The following is a 21772-nucleotide window of genomic DNA, read 5'->3' on the forward strand; positions in this document are numbered from 1 at the left end:
GATAAATCCCCTTTTGGCTAAATACAATGAAGAGAATGCAGTGATAATTTTTTTGTTGTAGCCACAAAGCTGGATATAATAATGGAATTTTCATTTGAAGCCAAAATTCTTTTTATACATTTTCTAATTTAAACTCTTTGTTTGTTGACAACTCTATTAACTCTTCCTGCCAAGATTGTTCTGGTGTTTGTAGGTTCAAGTAAGGTTCTAGTACCCAACTGCAACAATCATGTTAAGACCACTCTGAAATCTATTTTTCAAATTCTTTTCCTGTGTTCCTTGAACAGAAACAAAGAAAATGATATTATGAAGATAGCTGTTCTGATAACATGTAAGTAGAATTTAGCCATATTTATAATATATCTAATGTATTAAGCACATGGCAAATGATGAACTAACTTTGTAACAGGCAATGTCAAATCATCTTCACCCTTTGAGTCTTCAAAGAATTCTTCAGTTCTCTCACTTTCTAATCCAGCAACTCGTTTAATATATTTGTCACATTTTCAAATACACAAGAAGTATGTTATAAAATATACCCTTATCTTCTTGCAAAATGTGGAATATTTCTTAAATGATATTTACAATTATTTTTCGAAAGATTCATTCTAATTTTTTTTTTTTTTTTTCCTTTTTTTTTTTTTTTTTTTTTTTTTTTTTGTAATGAAACTTTCTTGTGCATTGTTGTAAGTATTACTCTTTTAATTTGTTTGCCACATTTTCAAATTTTCAAATACACAGGAAGGAGGTAATATAATGCCCCATATCTTCTTGCACTAGGGAGTGATATTTCTAAAAGATATTTACAGTTATTTTTGAAAGATTAATTATATGATTTTTTTTGTAATGAACTTTTTACAGCATTCTTGTAAGACTACTCTTTTAATATGCTAGCTGTGTTTTCAAATACTCAAGAAGTAGACAATATAATGTACCCATATCTTCTTGCAATAAGTGGTGATATTGCTGAAAAGATATTTACAATTATTTTTTGAAAGAGTCATTCTGATTTTTGTGTAACGAAACTTTTTAGTGCCTTCTTGTAAGTATAATCCAGTGAGGCTATTAAGTATTTCCTAAAATTGTCTCAGATCAAATACATCCCCTCAGATATCTTCAATGACCACTGGCTGTCGTTGCTCCCTCATCAGAAACATCCATTTAAATTTGAAACTAGTAGCTATTTAATCTAATTGAGAAATCAGCAGGTTTTTTTAAAGTAAAAGTAGTCCTGCTAATTTTACTGTAATAAATTTAGCTAGAAGAAGCACACAGAATTGTAACAGCTTTATCTTAGTTATAACATGTAGAGGAGGATGGTCACAACTCAAATTTATTAGAGGCACTGAGAAGCAGACAGATGCACAAAAATGATGGACGTTCTCCTTCAGGAAGCAGACATTGTAATCAGAATGTAAGTTATTGATTGTTAACTCTGAAGGAGAACTTGTTCGAAAGGTAAACAGTCATTTGTCTTTTCTATACTTGTTGTTTTCTGTGCCCTCCTTACTTTGTGGGTGGCAGTTTATCCTCATTTACACACTATATCCATTCTGGATTTCCTTTTAAGTAAAAAGTACAGTAAAGCTGTCACCAACCCAAAAGTTGATTTGAATGCTCACAGTGCTTTATTAGGCATGATTCTATTGGAGGTGGTTGATTGTTACCTTCGTTTGACCTCTGAACTGACTTACACAACCACTTAAAGGGGAACTATAGTTTAACATGGACCCCAAACTATGGTGCAACTTAGTAATGGTAAAGAGTAGAGTGAAGTCTAAGATAATTGTCCAGAAGAATTAATGTGGAAAGAAGTGGGATACTGAAGTACTGAGAAATTATGAAGCACATTTAAAGTTCACTAAGTCTGCAGATACTCTTGTAGTGAATACTATAATAGGCAGTTCAGTTCAGTAGGAGTAGGAATACCTAAAAATGGCAATCACAGAAATTGAGTATGTACCATACTGTAAGACACGAACATCATGACCACAAGTAAACAACAGTTGAGAACGTAAGTATGAACACAATATGAGGGAAATGTCTTATATACTATGTTTATAAAGAGGAGGTCTCCAGTAGACTGTGCAACAGCTGTTTTGCCATGTGCATAAGTCATGTGGCCATGGCAGGCAATCTCTGGTGACCATCGGTACAGGTGCTGTTGGCCGAATATTCAGAGTGAAGTCTGCTGGTGGCCAGGTGCTGTGATGTGTATCCTAGTATTCCATACAGGGTTTGGCATTCCTCTCCACTGGGGATGGGATACTCTGCCAATGCGGGCATCAGGGCAACTGTTGAAACATTCATGATCTCTGCAGTGGACGCCACAGGCGATGGCAGCAGCAAAAAGTGATTCTGGGACAGAACTGCTGAGCAGAGGTAGAAGTGGCATAGCCAAGGACACACATGGTCATAAGAGATGACTGGTGACAAGTGCACTGGTAACACCTGGACATCAGGTCCCTTGACATAGTAGGACAGTCCTGATGGTGAAGGTGCCAGCAGCTAAGTTGTGGGCATCGGGTACACCAGTGTTGAAGGACTCAAAAGTACCAGCCCAGCTGGCAGCGAAATTACTCGTTGCTCTGAAGCATTGTGTGAAGGCCTGGCAGCAGGGACTGGGGGACTGGACCCAAGAGGAGAGGCAGGAGGGAGCAACATCCTCACAGAAGGGGTACCCAGTGAGGTCAAGAGAGATGCTGATTGAGGAGATGGAGGTGTTGTACCTGTTCCCCTCTCCATGGCCCGATGATGCAGCTGGTCATCAGTGGTATGCATCATACAGAGGCAGCAACCTCAGCAGCTGTGGAACATGGCTAGAATCCACTTTGGTCAACAGCAAACCCCTGAGCCCAGATTACAGAACCAGGAGTGAATCACAATGAGGGCCGCACCGATTAGCACAGGTGGGGTGGCATGAACAGATGCAGGAGGGTGTGTGACTAGTGAACACTGAGCTTCTCAACTAGACTCTAATCCCTGACCAGCATAAACTCATAAGAACTCAAGAAGTGTGTCAAGGCATCAGCCATGGATAGGTCTGCGATGTACTTTTTCATATGAATCTTGAACAGTTGGATGAGACGTTCCATCTCACCATTAGATTGGGTGTGAAAACAAGGAGCAGTCACATGGTGAATGCCCTGACAGGTGCAAAAATCGTGGAAGGCCTGAGACACAAACTGTAGACTATTATCTGTCACAAGTGTATAAGGCAGTCCTTGAGTAGAAAAGATTTTGGAGAGGGTCTGAATCATAGCCACAGCTGATGTCTTAGAACAGCTGACAACATATGGAAATTTAGATAAAGCATTGACAAGCAACAGCCAGTTAGAATTTAGGAAGAATTCTGCGAAATCAACATGGGCACTTTCCCACAGTTGCTGTGGTGCTTGCAATGGAGAGAGCATTACCTGCAGTGCCACCTGATAGGCTGCAACAAGATGTACAATGTCACCATCAATGCCAGGCCAAAACACATAGACACGTTCAGAGTACCAGTTAGAAGGACTGGTGGCATGCGTAAACACATTCAGAGTACACAGGGTCAGATACAAAGGTGTGTGCGTTAACACATCCTGAGAAGTTAAAGGGTTAAGAAGGTGACAGGAGAAAGTGAGGATAGGTTGGAAAGAGTACATCTATAAGAGGGAGGACTTGTTGGATGACATAGTAGGAGAAGAAATGAGAGTTAAATATTATGGTCAGAGATTAACAGAGGCTTGGAAGCTGTGAGATCAAATAAGGCAAAAGGTTTTGAAGTTAAGTATTATGGTCAGAGATTAACAGAAGCTTGGAAGCTGTGAGATCAAATACGGCAAAAGGTTTTGATCAAATTCCTTTTGAAATTCTAAAATTACTGGCAGGAGTGGGAACTAGATGACTATATGTGTTGGTTTGCAGAATCTACATGTCTGTAGACATACCATCAGACTTTCATATGATCCCAAAGATAGCAAGAACAGATAAGAGAGAATTATCTCACCATCAGCTTTGCAGTCATGCATTTAAGTTGCTTCAAGAAAAAATGTACAGAACAATGGAAAACGTAACTGACGATCAGGTTAGATTCCTATCACTTTGGCCTTAGGAAAGGTAAAGGCACAAGAGAAGCAGTTCTGATGTTGCACTTGTTGATGGAAGCAAGACTTTTAAAAAATTAAGACACATTCATAGAATTTGTGAACACCGGAAAACTGTTTGGCAATGCATAATGGGGCAAGATGTTCAAAATTCTCAAGAAAAATGATTACGCTATAAGGAAAGATGGATGATACACAATATGTACAAGAACCAAGAGGGAAATGGGAGAATGAAGGACCAAGAAAGAGATTCTTGCATTGGAAAGGGTATAAGACAGAGATGTAGTCTTTTGCCCCTACTGTTCAGTTTATACATCAAAGAAGCAAGGACAAAATTAAAAGAAAGGTTCAGGAATGGGATTAAAAGTCAGTGTAAAACAATATCAATGGTAAGATTCACTGAAGACATTGCTGTCCCCAATAAAAGTGAGGAAGAACTGCAGAGGCTGTTACATGGAATGAGCATAGAATATCAGTTGAGGGTAAAACAAAGAAAGACAAAAGCAATTAGGAGTAATAGAAATGAGATTAGCGATAAACTTAATATCAAAATTTCAGACCATGAAGTAGATGACCTGAGGGAATTTTGCTATATTGGAAACATAATAACAATGATAGACACAACAAGGCATATATTTGAAGCAGATTAGCGTAGACAAAGAGGGCTTTCCTGGCCAATTCTGCTATATTGGAAACATAACAATGATAGACACAACAAGGCATACATTTGAAGCAGATTAGCATAGACAAAGAGGGCTTTCCTGGTCAAAAGAAATCTATTACTATCAAACATCAGTCTTAATTTGAGGAAAATATTTCTAAGACTGTAGGTTTGGAGCATAACATTGTATGGAAGTGAATCACGCACTGTTGGGAAACTGGAAAAGAAAAAGAACTGAAGCATTTGAGTTCTGGTGCTATAGTAGGATGTTGAGAATTAGTTGGACTGATACGATGAGAAGTGAGAAGGTTCTCCACAGTAACATCAAAGACAGTAATGTGTGGAAAATGTTGACAATAAGTAGGGCCAGGATGATAGGACATTTTTCACATCAAGAAATAACTGCTGAGGTACTTGGGTGTGCTGTAGGAGATAAAAAGCTGTAGGGAAAGATAGAGTTTAGACTATATCCAACAATTAATTGAGGAGAGTGAGTGGAAGTGGTACTCTTGAGATGAAGAGGTTGGCAGATGAGAGGAATTTGTGGTAGACTTCATCAAACAACTGAGAACACTGATGAAGAAAGTACTACATTTTTACAATAAATGGCCCCAGCAGCCAAATGCAGTGGTCTTGTGTGTGTGTGCTGTGTTTTCATGAATGTGTGTGTGTAAGTCATCTATTACAGAAGAAGGCTTCTGTACAAAAGCTTACATGTTAAGTAGTCTTTTTGTTGTGCTTGTTGTGCTTATGCTTGTCTGCAACTCAACAAAATTCCTCCCCCGTGCCAACCTCTTAATCTCAGAATAGCATTTGCAACCTACATCCTCAATTATTTGTTGAGTGTACTCCAATCTCTGTCTTCCTCTACAGATTTTGCCATTTACAATCCCTGTAGTACCACGTAATTCATTCCATGATGTCTTAGATGCCCTAACATCCTGTCCCTCCTCCTTGTCAGTGTTTTTCATACAATCCTTTCCTCTCTGATTCTGCACAGAACCTCCTCATTCGTTACCTTATCAGTTCACTTAATTTTCAAAATTCGTGCACCACATCTCAAATGCTTCGATTCTCATCTGTTCCAGTTTTCCCACAGTCCATGTTTCACTACCATACAATGCTGTACTCCAAACTTACATTCTCAGAAGTTTCTTCCTCAAATTAAAGCCTATGTTTGATACTAGTAGACTTTTCTTGGACAGGAATGCCCTTTTTGCCAGTGCTAGTCTTCTTTTGATGTCCTCCTTGCTTCATCCGTCATTGGTTATATTGCTGCCTAGGTAGTAGAATTACTTAACTTCATCTAGAAATTATTCCAATCCATGTGTGGCATACAGCAAACCAGTGCTTAACAGTATTGGTTAAAAAGAGTCTTGGTTGCAATTTTATTTTTTTTTATTTTTCAATGACGTGTTTCACCTTATTTAGATATCTCCAGGTTATCTTTTCTAGATGGACACGAGTGACACAAAAATCTGCAAAATGCATTCCCGTTCACAGGAATGAGACTAAAATTGCAACCAAGACTGTTTTTAACCAATACTATTAACTTCATCTCCTTCCTGACCATCACTCCTGACTTTAAGTTTCTCACTGTTCTCATTTCTGCTGTTTCTCATTACTTTCATCTAGGTAGTGGAATTCCTTAATTTCATCTACTTCATGACCATCAATACATGGGTTAAGTTTCTCACTATTCTCATTTCTGCTGTTTCTCATTACTTTTGTCTAGGTAATGTAATTCCTTAATTTCATCTACTTCATGACCATCAATTCAGATGTTAAGTTTCTCGCTTTTCTCATTTCTGTTGTTTCTCATTACTTTCAACTTTTTTCAATTTACTCTCAATCCATATTCTGTACTCATTAGACTTCATTCCATTCAGCAGATCATGTAATTCTTCTTCCCTTTCACTGAGGATAGCAATGAGCTCCAACGTTAGGCGGGTGATGGAACCCCTTAGGGAAATAGTGGAAAGGTCGGGGAAGAAGGCCAGTGTTCACTCTGTCTGCTTGCTGGGGGCCTCATCCAAGATGTGGAGGGTCCCCCTGAATAGGTCAGGCGTGCACTACCCACAGGAAGCGACTACAAGGGTAGCGGAGTATGTGTGGAGTGCACATGTGGGTTTATAGGTTAGAGAATTCCCTCCCTAGGTCCGACAAGACGCCTCCTGAGACACGGCGAGGTGGGAGTAGGCAAAATGCAACAGGGAATAACAACATTAATGTGCTAATAGTAAACTGCAGGAGCGTCTATAGAAAGGTCCCAGAACTGCTCTCATAAATAAACGGTCACAATGCCCACATAGTACTAGGGACAGAAAGTTGGCTGAAACCAGACGTAAACAGTAATGAAATCCTAAACTCAGATTCGAATGTATACCGCAGAGACAGGCTGGACAGTGAAGGGGGAGGCATGTTTATAGCAATAAGAAGTGCAATAGTATACAAAGAAATTGATGGAGATCCGAAATGTGAAATAATTTGGGTGAAGGTCATGGTTAAAGCAGGCTCAGACATGGTAATTGGATGTATCTATAGGCCCCCTGGCTCAGCAGCTGTTGTGGCTGAGCACCTGAAGGATAATTTGGAAAATATTTCGAGTAGATTTCCCCACCATGTTATAGTTCTGGGTGGAGATTTTAATTTTCCAGATACAGACTGGGAGACTCAAACATTCATAATGGGTGGCAGGGACAAAGAATCCAGTGAAACTTTTTTAAGTCCTTTATCTGAAAACTACCTTGAGCAGTTAAACAGAGAATCGACTCGTGGCGATAACGTATTAGTCCTTCTGGTGACAAACAGACCTGAACTATTTGAAACAGTTAACGCAGAACAGGGAATCAGCGATCATAAAGCAGTTACTGCATCGAAGATTTCAGCCGTAAATAGAAATATTAAAAAAGGTAGGAAGATTTTTCTGTTTAGCAAAAGTGACAAAAAGCAGATTTCAGAGTACCTGATGGCTCAACACAAAAGTTTTGTCTCAAGTACAGATAGTGTTGAGGATCAACGGACAAAGTTCAAAACCATCGTACAATATGAGTATGTGCCAAGCAAGATCGTAAGAGATGGAAAAGAGCCACCATGGTACAACAACCAAGTTAGAAAACTGCTGCGGAAGCAAAGGGAACTTCACAGCAAACATAAATATAGCCAAAGCCTTGCAGACAAACAAAAATTACGCGAAGCGAAATGTAGTGTGAGGAGGGCTACGCGAGAGGCATTCAGTGAATTCGAAAGTAAAGTTCTATGTACTGACTTGGCAGAAAATCCTAAGAAATTTTGGTCTTATGTCAAAGCGGTAGGTGGATCAAAACAAAATGTCCAGACGCTCTGTGACCAAAATGGTACTGAAACAGAGGATGACAGACTAAAGGCCAAAATACTAAATGTCTTTTTCCAAAGCTGTTTCACAGAGGAAGACAGCACTGTAGTTCCTTCTCTAGATTGTTGCACAGATGACAAGATGGTAGATATCGAAATAGGCAACAGAGGGATAGAGAAACAATTAAAATCGCTCAAAAGAGGAAAGGCCACTGGACTTGATGGGATACCAGATCAATTTTACACAGAGTACGCAAAGGAACTTGCCCCCCTTCTTGCAGCGGTGTACCGTAGGTCTCTAGAAGAGCGTAGCATTCCAAAGGATTGGAAAAGGGCACAGGTCATCCCTGTTTTCAAGAAGGGACATCGAACAGATGTGCACAACTATTGACCTATATCTCTAACGTCGATCAGTTGTAGAATTTTGGAACAAGTATTATGTTCGAGTATAATGACTTTTCTGGAGACAAGAAATCTACTCTGTAGGAATCAGCATGGGTTTTGAAAAAGACGGTCGTGTGAAACCCAGCTCACACTATTCGTGCACAAGACTCAGAGGGCTATAGACACGGGTTCACAGGTAGATGCCGTGTTTCTTGACTTCCGCAAGGCATTTGATACAATTCCCCACAGTCATTTAATGAACAAAGTAAGAGCATATGGACTATCAGACCAATTGTGTGATTGGATTGAAGAGTTCCTAGATAACAGAATGCAGCATGTCATTCTCAATGGAGAGAAGTCTTCCAAAGTAAGAGTGATTTCAGGTGTGCCGCAGGGGAGTGTCGTAGGACCGTTGCTATTCACAATATACATTAATTACCTTGTGGATGACATCGGAACTTCACTGAGGCTTTTTGCAGATGATGCTGTGGTATATCAAGAGGTTGTAACAATGGAAAATTGTACTGAAATGCAGGAGGATCTGCAGCGAATTGACACATGGTGCAGGGAATGGCAATTGAATCTCAATGTAGACAAGTGTAATGTGCTGTGAATACATAGAAAGAAAGTTCCCTTATCATTTAGCTACAATATAGCAGGTCAGCAACTGGAAGCAGTTAATGCCATAAATTATTTGGGAGTACGCATTAGGAGTGATTTAAAATGGAATGATCATATAAAGTTGATCGTCGGTAAAGTAGATGCCAGACTGAGATTCATTGGAAGAATCCTAAGGAAATGCAATCTGAAAACAAAGGAAGTAGGTTACAGTATGCTTGTTCACCCACTGCTTGAATACTGCTCAGCAGTGTGGGATCCGTACCAGATAGGGTTGATGGAGGAGGTGGAGAGGATCCAATGGAGAGCAGCACACTTCGTTACAGGATCATTTAGTAATCGCGAAAGCGTTATGGAGATGATAGATAAACTCCAGTGGAAGACTCTGCAGGAGAGACACTCAGTAGCTCGGTACGGGCTTTTGTTGAAGTTTCAAGAACATACCTTCACCGAAGAGTTAAGCAGTATATTGCTCCCTCAGAAACCAAATGCACTTCACCATAAATCCGGAAAGTTTAAAAGTGTCTAAACCAAACAGATTTTCAGCGTAAGCATTGTCCACAACTAGTAATGTTAATGAATGAACCACAACCTTCTAAGTCACTGGTGCAGAAAACTGTCCAAGAATGATAATCTGTTTTTTGTTATAACTCACCAGCCCCTGTGACATTGGAGCTAGGAGGGAGAAACCAAATCCACCCAGGTTTGAGAGTTCATCAATGTTACTGCTGTACCTGTGTCCACTTGAATTCTCAGTGATTTGTTAAACACACTCAATTCATTGTATAACTTTCTTGGAAACACCATCACTGCTGACACACTGTACACATCCATGCTCATTCAATCCTTACTCTGGTTTGGAAAAGTTACACATAGACGCAATGTATCCCTTTTTATGGCACTTACATGTTGCCCAATGCTTGGGGCATATAGTCCATTTCTGTTGAATGAAACAGTATGGGCATGAAGACAGCGGAGCATGAGGGCATTGCTGTTGTGATGCAGTGTTGTTGTTGTGAATTACAATTACCTATAAGATGCTGAGATGTCTATTGGACTGCTGCAATAGCTTCTCCATTCCCTTGTGAACTGACAGAAGGCTGGGAGGGATGAGAGGAACTGTTTTTTGAAACTTCAGACCAGTCTTCTATCTGTTTACCTGCAGCCCATGAAAATTCAAATGACTGAGCTATATTTAATACTTAATGTAAGTGTAGGATTTTCCCACCGTAGAGCTTGCTCTCAAACTTCTCTATATGAAGCAAGACGTATGATTGCATCTCGAACCATTTAAGCTACACAGGATCCCTTACGAACATTTGTCACAAAAATACGACAATGACTATGTCCATGTAGTTCTGCTGCCCATGCCCTGCATGACTGTTTTGACCACTTTTAGCAATGGTAAAACGCTACACAAGCAGCAATAATTTGAGTACCTTTACAGTGATAGGTAGACAGTAACTCGCACATCTGATCTAAAGAAAGACTTGGAGGTTTTTGTAAGGGGGTGAGCTGAAACAACAACTAATACACATGAAATGAGATCCACAACACAAAAAGAGACTTGCAAAGTTTACACCTGTTACCCCAAAAGCCTGGAAACATTGTCACAGGTGTTTTCTGCAAGCACCCCAATCTTTTGCTGTATCATCATAAGCAAGGAAATGCAGCTGATATGTTGTTGGTGGGGCTGCACATTGTGCCAATGTAATTTTTGTGATGGAAATAGCAACTGTCAGTGCCTGCTGTTGCTTGAGTAGAGATTTAAGCATTTCCTCCATGGAAATTAAGCTCAGAGGACCTATGACTTAAGTGGAAGCAGAGTTGAATATCATACTCATCGCCAAAGTGTTGTAACTCAAGAACACTGTAACTTTATGACATGAAAAGCATAAATGCATGAGAAACAAAAGTACATACAACAGTCAACACAAACGTGGCCAATAGAGCATTGTGCCCTCAGCTTTATAGTCATTAGTTAGCTGGCAGACTATGCATAACACTGCTGTTGAACTAGGAGGCTAGGTGGCCTCTTGTGGCTGAATCAAGCACAAACGTCATGTGCGAACTGTGAAACAGCACACACACGAATTTGGTAGTTACTGCAGGAGACAATCTTCCAAGCCATCTCCCCAGAAAGTGATGACTGACTGTCAAATGTCCAATTTTCAAGAAATCTGAAGGAAGCATTGGAGAAAGCTGAAAACATGGCAAGGAATATCATCCTGCGAACTAGACCCCTCTGTTACCCCCACCTGCGCCAACTGCGGTGGCCCACACTCCTCTCGCTCCTCCAGATGCAAAAACCGCCCCCCAACAAGCAGAAAACGACCACCTTCAAGCCCCCCTCCACCTTGCTGACACCCCCGCCACCCAAGGACCTCACCTTCTCATTGATGACTTCCTAAAAACCATCACCTTTACACTTGCCTCCCTCTTCCAAGCCCGACGTCAAGAGATCATATCTACTCTTCGACAGGTGGCCCAAAAATTCTTCCATAAGGACCTAAAGTACAACCGAGGTATGTGGTATAATAGATCCTGAAAAAGTGCCAAGGAAAGTCCAACACTCAGAGTTGGAGAAGATATGAACAGATGTTCTAACTGACAAGCTTATTGTAGATAGATATAGTGGTTCCCCAAGAAGCAGAGGCAGAAAACTTATTCTTTCACCACGTATGAGCATTTCTCCTATCAAATTTGGCCTGATTGTTGCCACAACTTCTGCCATCTGCACCAGTATCTTGGAGCATCAGTTTTCTACTAATGCCTGGCTAGTTGAAATGTTGGTGAATGAGAAGGGAAGTGTTGAAGAAAAAGTTCAGACACCTTCAAATGAGAACAATAGCGGTGAAATAAAATGTCAGCTTCCACAGAGAAACAGGGAAAAAGCAAGGGACTTCAGTGTGGTGGAAGTCATCACAGAGGAAGACCACAAGTAAAGACTTTATGTAGGTATATAAACAGCACACTAAAAGATTAGACCACTGAAGTAAATTTTCTAAGAAAAAAGAAAGGAAAAAAGTGACAATGTTGAATGTCTCTCAAGCTTCTGTCATCCAAAATGTTCTGTACAATGATATTGTTTGGAAAGTTGATATGTATCAAAACATTTGGAGAGGAAGATTTCTCATCCAAACATTGTCCAAGGATGTTGACATAACAAAAGTACATTAATGGAAGTTAGCATGGTATTTTTTTTCATGTTATATTGCTTTAAAATCGTCTTCTTGTCAGAAAATGTTCCGTTATTAATATAATTCAGTAAAACTTTATATACAATAGTCAACCATAAACAATTTTCTATTTACTGTACTCTGTAGTGTTACTTTTCAGAAGAGGAGAAAAATCAAAATTTCGGCCCACCTCACCTCCACTGCACTAGATGGAGATTAAAGCAAGAGGGTGAAAGGGGGGGGGGGGGCAGTTCTTAGACCCACAGAAATGCCATTAACTGAATATATTTAAAAACTTCAAGCTCAAGTATATTGTAACACATTGTTGAATGATTTTATATTTAAAGTTTCATGAAGCAAGAAAGTAAAATTGATGGGGAAATTGTCTGAAAAGTTGAAAATCTGTCCACTTCACCTCATTCTATGGTATATGAACAACATAATGCAGACTATCACAACTGGTATGTGAACACTCTCTTTTCATGTGTTCCAAATGTTGACAACATAGGGAAATGTTCCCATGAAAGCTGTCCATGTGAAATGTGGGACTGACAGTTCACCCAAGGATAATGATTGCTTGCCATGTCTCTTAGCGTGAGCTATCAAACCCAAAACATACTTTCTCTGACATGGATGATTTGTTTATTCCACTAGAATTTCGGTTTGATATGGGTGTCTAAAATTTTCCTGTTTTAGTTTCTACAGCCCGTGACAGTGTCTGCAGAAGATGGCATGTTTTTTCAGGGTAACCCAGCATTTTGATAGTGGTAAATCAGTTCAAAAGCAGAATCAATAGAGAATTTTGTTACCAAATTCAATATTGAAATGTACTTTGATTGGTTGATCGACTGATTTTTATTTGGTCCCATTTGATTACATTTTGTACAAAGTGTGTACTTGCAATATACGACAAGTCAACTTAAACCTATTATCTTATAATATTTAACCTATTTATTGCAATTTAATACATCAAAGTGGCAATACTTATAATAATGTTGCATACATTTTTCACCCATTTTTAGGTCCTGAAAATTGTTTACATTTATTTACTTATTTATCCTTTGACAAAGTACGTTGTACGTATCAAGATATATTTTCATTTTATGCACTGACAGGTACATAGTTTTTTCTGTCTACTTAAATTAGATTTTGTACAATTTCTCTTTTGATACAATATTGGTATTGCAAATGTTTTGATCTGTAGTGCACATAAATTCATTAACACTGTAAAAACAGTTTTCTATTAGAAAATTTTTGAGACTTTTGTGTGTGTCTGTGTGTGTGTGTGTGTGTGTGTGTGTGTGTGTGTGTGTGTGTGTGTCAGCTCATGGAAGACATTCAGTTTTCTTGTGTCATGGTTGTTCTCTAGTATCAGCAGAATATTTGAATTTTGTCCAACAGAGGAGTTCATGTAGGTATATACTGGGTAATGTTAGTATTTTGAGAGCTTTAAATGCTGGTTTACATGCATCTTTCCATTTAAGGTTGGCTGTCATTCTTATGGCTCTTTTTTGTAATTTAAATACTTTATTAATGTTGGACCTGAGTTTCTCCTGGCGTATACAACTTTCAAATAACTTCCGGGAATTCAGCCAGGTAACACTTTCAGCGACCGCCGATATTTCGGCGGGAGAACACCCCGCCATTTTCAAGGCAAACTGCAACGGACAGGCGACGTACATGCAAATTTAATACCTCGGTTCTCGGACCCAAGCAGGAAAGATAACACACACACACTGAACACTAGTGCCACCAAAGATGGCTGAATTCCCGGAAGTTATTTGAAAGTTGTATACGCCAGGAGAAACTCAGGTCTCACATTGTTTACCTCTACGGGGAGGAAATGTATCGGTGTTTACGTAAGTTGGATAAACTTCGTAGCTGTCGAGTTAGACTGCAATGTGCTTTGTCGTTTTTATTGAGGTGTCGTGATGAAAATCATGTCCCAACATTTGCTAAGGTTGTGCACCATATTAATTCTCCTGCCGCCAACCGAATTAAGCAACGTGCTGGCTTGGCTCTTGTTCGCGAAAGGATTCGTTTTACTCGTCGACGTTTGGATTCTGTTTCCAAAGAATTGTATCGTTTTCATTTAATGGTTGCATCTGAAGTGTCTGATTTCACTTGGGATTGGTTGGACGGTGCCTCATGGACCCAAGCTGACTGGGAGTACAACTCCGTTACTGCCCGGCATTTGGCAAAGTTTGAACGTTTTCATCGCGCGGAGTCGGATGTTATATCTCGACGTTCTGTGATAAATCTCACAGAGAAATCTTTTGACGACGCAACCTTATCCGTGCTAGGGAAAGGATTAAATTTTGCACCCACTCCGAAGAATTTGCCGGTAGTTGATTTTATTAGTTCAATTGAACAGGCAGTTTGCAAACTACCTCCTGACGCTGCAGAGGAAGTTAGGAGGGAGGCATGCCGTGTTTTGACTAGGGCTCGTCCACCCAAGAGTAATGTAACAGCAGCAGAGAGGGCTGCTTTACGCTCTCTCAAGGTTGATCCCAGTATTGTTATTTTACCTGCTGACAAGGGCAATGCCACCGTTGTTTTAAATAAACATGATTATGTACAAAAGATGCAACGTTTACTATCTGATTCAACGTATCGCAGAATCGATGCTGACCCCACGAAAAGTGTTGAGAGAAAGACCAACAGCCTCCTGAAGAAAAGTGGTTTGTCGCAGGACACAATCAAGAGGCTTAACACCTATAGTGCGGTTCCCCCTAGGTTATATGGCCTTCCAAAGGTTCATAAGGAAGGGGTTTCTTTCCGTCCTATAGTGAGTAACATCGGCGCCCCGACATATCGTGTTTCCAAGCATCTTGCATCTCTGTTGAGTCCACAAGTAGGACGGTGTGAACATCATATCAGGAACTCAGCTGATTTTTTACGTCGTTTGGAGGGACTGAGGCTGAATGACTCTGATATTTTAGTGAGTTTCGATGTGGTCTCTCTCTTCACTCGTGTTCCTCTGTCTGATTCGTTGCGGTTAATTGAAGCCAGGTTTGGTGCTGATTTAACTAATCTCTTTAGGCATGTGTTGACATCCACTTACTTTTTATTTAATGACCAGTATTACGAGTAGACAGATGGAGTTGCGATGGGTAGTCCGTTGTCTCCTGTGATCGCAAATTTGTTTATGGAAGACTTCGAGGAATGTGCATTGGAGTCGGCGCCTTTAAAACCCGCCTGTTTCTATAGATACGTTGACGATACCTTCGTTGTTTGGCCTCACGGTAGGGAGAATTTGAATGTCTTTCTAGAACATCTGAACTCGATCCACCCGAACATTCGTTTTACGATGGAGGTGGAAAAGGATGGTTGCCTTCCCTTTCTCGACATGTTGGTTAGGAGGAAGGATGATGGATCATTGGGACATGCAGTCTACAGGAAACGTACTCACACCGACTTGTACTTACAAGCTAATAGTTGTCACCATTCGGCTCAGCGTGAAGGGGTACTTCGTACCTTGGTACACAGGGCACATATCGTTTCTGACGCTGAGACTTTGCCAGCTGAGCTGTCCCATCTTGAAGTTACATTTCGTCAAAATGGTTACAGTGATAGACAGATTGAACGTGCGTTGCGCTATCGACCAACTGTACATCAGGTGATTGATGATAATTCTGAGTCAACACCTAAGTCTACTGCCTTCTTGCCTTACGTAGGAAACACGTCCAATAAGATCGGTCGTATTTTACGGAAATACGATGTGAAATGTGTTTTCCGACCTCCATCTAAAATTAGAGCACTTTTGAGTTCCGTTAAGGATGATCTTGGACTGCGTAAGGTGGGTGTATATCGTGTCCCTTGTAGCTGCGGCATGGCATATATTGGTCAAACTATCAGGACCGTGGAGGACAGATGTACTGAGCATAAACGGCACACACGATTACAGCAGCCAAATAGATCTGCTATTGCCGAACATTGCTTGGATACTGGTCACTCCATGTTATATAATAACACCGAGATATTGGCATGCACGTCCAGCTATTGGGACAGTGTGATTCGGGAGGCAGTTGAGATTAAATTAGCGAGCAACCTTGTTAACAGGGATGGAGGTTTCTGTTTAAACTCTGTTTGGAATCTGGCTCTCTCCCTTGTCAAGAAACAGAGGGACAGACTCAATGCTACCTCACCTGCGAATTCATAGTCTCACTATCGATAGCTCTGACTTTGGCCATCTTTGGTGGCACTAGTGTTCAGTGTGAGTGTGTTATCTTTCCTGCTTGGGTCCGAGAACCGAGGTATTAAATTTGCATGTACGTCGCCTGTCCGTTGCAGTTTGCCTTGAAAATGGCGGGGTGTTCTCCCGCCGAAATATCGGCGGTCGCTGAAAGTGTTACCTGGCTGAATTCCCGGAAGTTATTTGAAAGTTTATTAATGTTTGTTTTCAAGGTTCCTTCCCACAGAATTATGCCGTAACTTAATGTCTTATGAATTAATGCATAGTATATTGTTTTCATAATGCCTGTATCTTTTAGGTAACTGAGTTTGTGCAGCACATATAGGTTTGCATCAAGTTTCCCCATTATTTATTCTACATGCTTATCCCAGTTTACTTTTTCATTGATAATTATCCCAAGGAATTCTATATATTTGGTGTTCTCTGCTATGCACTCATCTGTGCATACATTGATATCTTCACTGTGAAAGTTTGGAAGTCTGAAGTTTACACAAAGTGTTTTAGTAATATTGTTGTGCAGGTTTAATTCAGTAAATCTTTGGATGGCATTATTTACTTCTTTACTGGCTTTTATTTCTAGCTTGTCTGTGTTTTTATCCTTGAACAGAAGAGTTGTGTCATCTGCATAGGTAACTATACTACCATACCTAATCATATTTGGGATGTGATTTGTGTACAGAATGAAAAGTATTGGGCCAAGAATGGAGCCTTGTGACATAGAGAAGTGTAAAATTCTTGCTTTAGATCTTATTTTTTCACCAGTAGATTTTGTAATTTCAGTGTATTGACTCCTGTTTGTCAGGTATGAGAGAATCCTGTCTCCTGCATTTCCTCTTATGCCGTATACTCCTAATATTTCTACTAAAGTTTTGTGGTCTACACAGTCTTAGCCTTTGTTAGATTGATAAATACTTCTACACATTTATTTTTAGAATGCAAGTTTCGATGACATCTATTACTGCATGTATGGTTACATTTATCTATCTGGAAGCCAAACTGATTCTTGTTGATTATTTCATATTTCATCAGAAAACCAATGAGTCTCTGTGCATAAACTCGTTCAAATATTTTTGATATGACTGGTAAAAGAGCTATAGGCTTATAATTTTCTGGATTGTATTCATTCTCCTTTTTATGTATTGGTTTTATCAGTGCTGTCTTTAAACACTTTGGAAAAGTTCCTTCCAGGTATGACAAACTGATTAGTTGTGTAAGAGGTTTCTTGAGTTCCTGTATACAGTGTTTAATTTCTATACTTGATATTCCATCAATTCCACATGACTTTGTTTGTTTTAGATTTATTATCATCTTTAGTGTTTCTTCTTCTGTCACTGGGAAAAGTGCCATTGTTTTTCCCTGGGGATTAAGAAATGTTTTCCAGGTGTTATTGTATTTCTTCTTATTTTTGTTTTTTACTTTTAGTTTTTGGCCTACTGTGGCAAAATAGTCATTGAAGAGATTTATGATTTTATTTTGTTCAGTTACAGTTTTTTTGTTGATCGTGAACTGTTTTTTGCTGTTTTCCTGTGAGATTGTATTCATTCTCATTGGTGGTGGTATGATTTAGACATATTTTTATTGCATCATGGTCTGACAGGACCATTTCTATAACTCCACTTTTGTACTGAAAGTCCCTTAAATTTGTGAAGATGTGATCTATTTGAGTACAGGAGTTTGCAGTTATATGTGTTGGAGTAACTATTGCATTGTATAAGCCATTTGTTTTCATTGTGTTTCAGAGCTCCCTACTAGATTTGCAATTTGCATTTATAATAGACCAACAAGCCTCGCTTTTATTATCAGCACTATTTATGTACTTTTTTGCTTCTGGTTGTTTGGCTGCTTGCAGTAATTTAGCATACTTTTTTTTATATTTTTTGTAGTACTCTTTACAGTTTTCATCAATGCTAGTTTTATATATTCTGTGCATCATTTTTATATTGTTCCTAGAGACCAAAATGCCTTTTGTTATCCATTTTTTGTTTTTATTTGTGGTTTTGCCTTTAGTTTTTATTACTGGGCATGTAAAATTGAGATAGTAGGAAAGTGCGTCAATAAAATGAGTCACTTTATGATCCACTGATGGAGAGTCTTTTTCCAGTATTTCCTGTCCTTTTTCAAGTTTTATCCTAAGTGCTGTTAAGTTTTGCTCATTTAAGCTTCTTTTTATCCATATTTTGTGTCTTTTCATTTGTGGTGAGATGATTTAGACATATTTTTATTGCATCATGGTCTGACAGGGCCAATTCTATAACTACACTTTTGTACTGAAAGTCCCTTAAATTTGTGAAGATGTGATCTATTTGAGTACAAGAGTTTGCAGTTATATGTGTTGGAGTAACTATTGCATTGTATAAGCCATTTGTTTTCATTGTGTTTCGGAGCTCCGTACTGTCATTGGTGTCTTGCAATGTGTTTATGTTTCGGTCACCTAGCAGTACAAGTGCACAGTTCTTGCTTAGGATGATATGTAAGAGCTCTCATACGTTTTCAATGAACATTTCTATGCTCCCATTTGTTGGTCTGTAGATGTTTAAGATGTACAGTGAGGAACTACTTAAAACTATTTTTTGGCCTGTTATTTCGACAACTTTTTCAATGTTATATTTTTTACATAAGTCAAGGCTGTTTATGTGATTTCTGTTTATATTGTTATGGGCTAGTATAGCAGCAACAGTAAGATTTAGAATTTCATGCTCATTTAGACCATGTACTGTCAGAGCTAGAATGTCAGGAGTTACTTCATTTAGCACTATTTCTATTTGGGTTACCTTATTTTTTTATCTATTGTATATTCTGGTGCATAATTTTTATGATTTAATATCCTGGTTCTATGTTTGTTTTTGTCCTATATTCATTTTTGTTATCACTGTTTTTTGTGGATATCAGATTTCCTGATTTTTCATCCCCACTATACAATGTTAGTTTCCCTTGGTTCAAATGATTTTAGAAATATCTGCATACATTCTGCTGAGTGTTGCCGAACCTAATCTATTTAAATGTGTGCAATTCTTTCCCAGACAATGTTCACACAGGAATTTGTTTGGGTCTATGAAGACAGCACCAAGACAATCAAACTCTTGTTTGATGGCAATGTTTATTTTGGATATGTATTTGTCACCCACTGACCTCCATTTTACTATTCCACTAAGTATGAGCCTGGATCCTTCATAAAGACTTCTTGCTGCACAAATCATGTTTCTTGTCTCATTCACTAATTCATCTTCTGCTACTTTTAAGTGAGTTTGTTCCAACATGTATAAAAACATCTTTGTAATTTCGTGTCCTTTTCTGTACCTGTTTGTTTTGCAATATTTTTGAAATGTTTGCCGAGGTGTTGCACTCTAATCCCAGGTCGCATGTCAATTTCACAGATGGGGACAGCGATATTTTTCAATAGCGAATCTCCTATTATTAGAAACTCGCTATCTTGTACAGCCGTGGGCTTGTTTCTTTTTTTGGTGTGTGTCACCATCTTCCACTTATATTTATCTGCTGATGTTAGACCTGCTGACTTTTTCATGTCTTCATTAGAGGCACTGGGTATATTTTTGTTTTTGAAGTTCGAGCCTGCATATGGAGCACAGGATATATTATTGTTTTTGGAGTTCATATATCCACACTTAATTTCATGGTCTTCTATTTGTTCTTGGTGGTTTTCATTCTCACGACACTGCCTTTCTTGTTTACATACTACATTATACTCATATTACATTTGTCTCTCTGTATTCCTGTTCTCATGTTGTTTACACATCATAATTGTCCAGTTAGTTATAGTACATCCATAACAGTAATAGTAGCATTTTTCATTCACTGCTACATATACTCTTCTACACTATAAAATTCTTTTCCCATTAAATAATCCTTCAAAAGTTTTGTAAGTAGCATTTTATTGACAGACTAACACATGACATGCTAAGCTGTATAATTCAGAAAATCACTGGTTGATTTTTGTAAAAATAAAGGTGCTAGGTTAGATACTTGTAGAGCAATTGTACGTATTTCAAAATGTTTAATTTTGATCAAAACAGATTGTCTCTCACTGATTAAATAATTATTATTTGCAGCTAATGTAATATTACACTCTCCCTGGTGAACTATCACCAAGAATTCAAAGAAATATTTTGCATGGATCACATAAAACAATTGATATCCTTACATACATTCAAATGTTGTTATTTTTTATCAGTAATTTCCAAAAGAGCTTCTGTGGTATTTCTCCCCTTGCAAAAATCAAGCTGACTATTACATAAAAGGTCATCTTTCTCAAAGTAAGTAATTGGCTGTGCTAAAGTCTCTCAAATATTTTTGAAAATATTAACATTGTTGAGACCAGTTGGCAACTTTGAGTGAATTTTTTGTCACATTTTGAATGAAAGGACCACTTTTGATATACTGAGTGAATCTGGTAAAACTTCAAAAAATCTTTCATTTCTAATGAAAGTTAATTGACTATGAATTAAGTGTGTTTTTTATGTGTGCTAATGTAAATAGGCAGTTAACTGCAATCTAACTTATAGAATGCAAAAATTTGGATATAGTTGTAAACACAGTAGATGCTCTAGTTCCCAGCACGTATTACTGATGCTATGCATCAACATGTGATGCACAAAACAAACTGATTCACTTAAATTAGCTATTTATATTCAGTTAAGTAACTGGAAAAAGTTATGCATATTGTTATTTTATTGATAGTTTACTAATAAATGTTAACCTCAAATAGTTCTTGACCAATGTAGTTCAGATTTTTACACTATATTCTTATAAACATTAAAGTAATAAGCATTTCAGCAGACTCTGAGAGTGCAGTTTAATGTTGACTACATCATTTGCAGTTTTAAGAAAGCCAAACAGTTTACATATTTTCTGCATCTTGCAGCACACAGCTCAACATGGCTATTCAAGTACTTCATACAGCCAGTGGCAAACAAATCTCTATTAATATAAATTGTAATGTAACATTTCATTGTTGTTTGCAGGTAACTGCATTCATCTCTGACATGATCCTCTGCATGGCAGTGTCTATACCATGGTTTATTGTCTTTGAAGCACCATTTGGTGTAATAGAGAAGACATTATCAGGTAATAATATATCAGAACTGTTAACGTATCAGTTAGTCACTTAATGGCTTCTCCTGAACATATATATTCAGATTTCAGACTTCGTACAAGTCTAAGGAAACCCAGACTCGAAGCCACTGGGCATACCCAGCTAGTACTGTGTCCATATCTTTCTACAGAAAGTTTGTCTAGATAGAGAACATATTGCCTTAGAAATGCAACTGCTTCTAATATTACTTTTTATTTATGAACAATA

At 38.5% G+C, this 21772-nt stretch overlaps 1 protein-coding gene across 1 annotated transcript in view; it reads left to right on the plus strand.

Annotated features, from left to right (window-relative positions):
- The window catches only part of LOC126457681 (nose resistant to fluoxetine protein 6-like), a 621246-nt gene that overhangs the window by 569118 nt on the left and 30356 nt on the right, over positions 1–21772 (plus strand). Inside the window, exon 12 of the mRNA XM_050094185.1 lies at positions 21435–21537. Coding sequence (XP_049950142.1) covers positions 21435–21537 — 103 coding nt within the window. The remainder of the gene's footprint in view (positions 1–21434; positions 21538–21772) is intronic.

Source organism: Schistocerca serialis, chromosome 2 (assembly GCF_023864345.2).
Source record: "Schistocerca serialis cubense isolate TAMUIC-IGC-003099 chromosome 2, iqSchSeri2.2, whole genome shotgun sequence".
NCBI lineage: Eukaryota > Metazoa > Arthropoda > Insecta > Orthoptera > Acrididae > Schistocerca > Schistocerca serialis.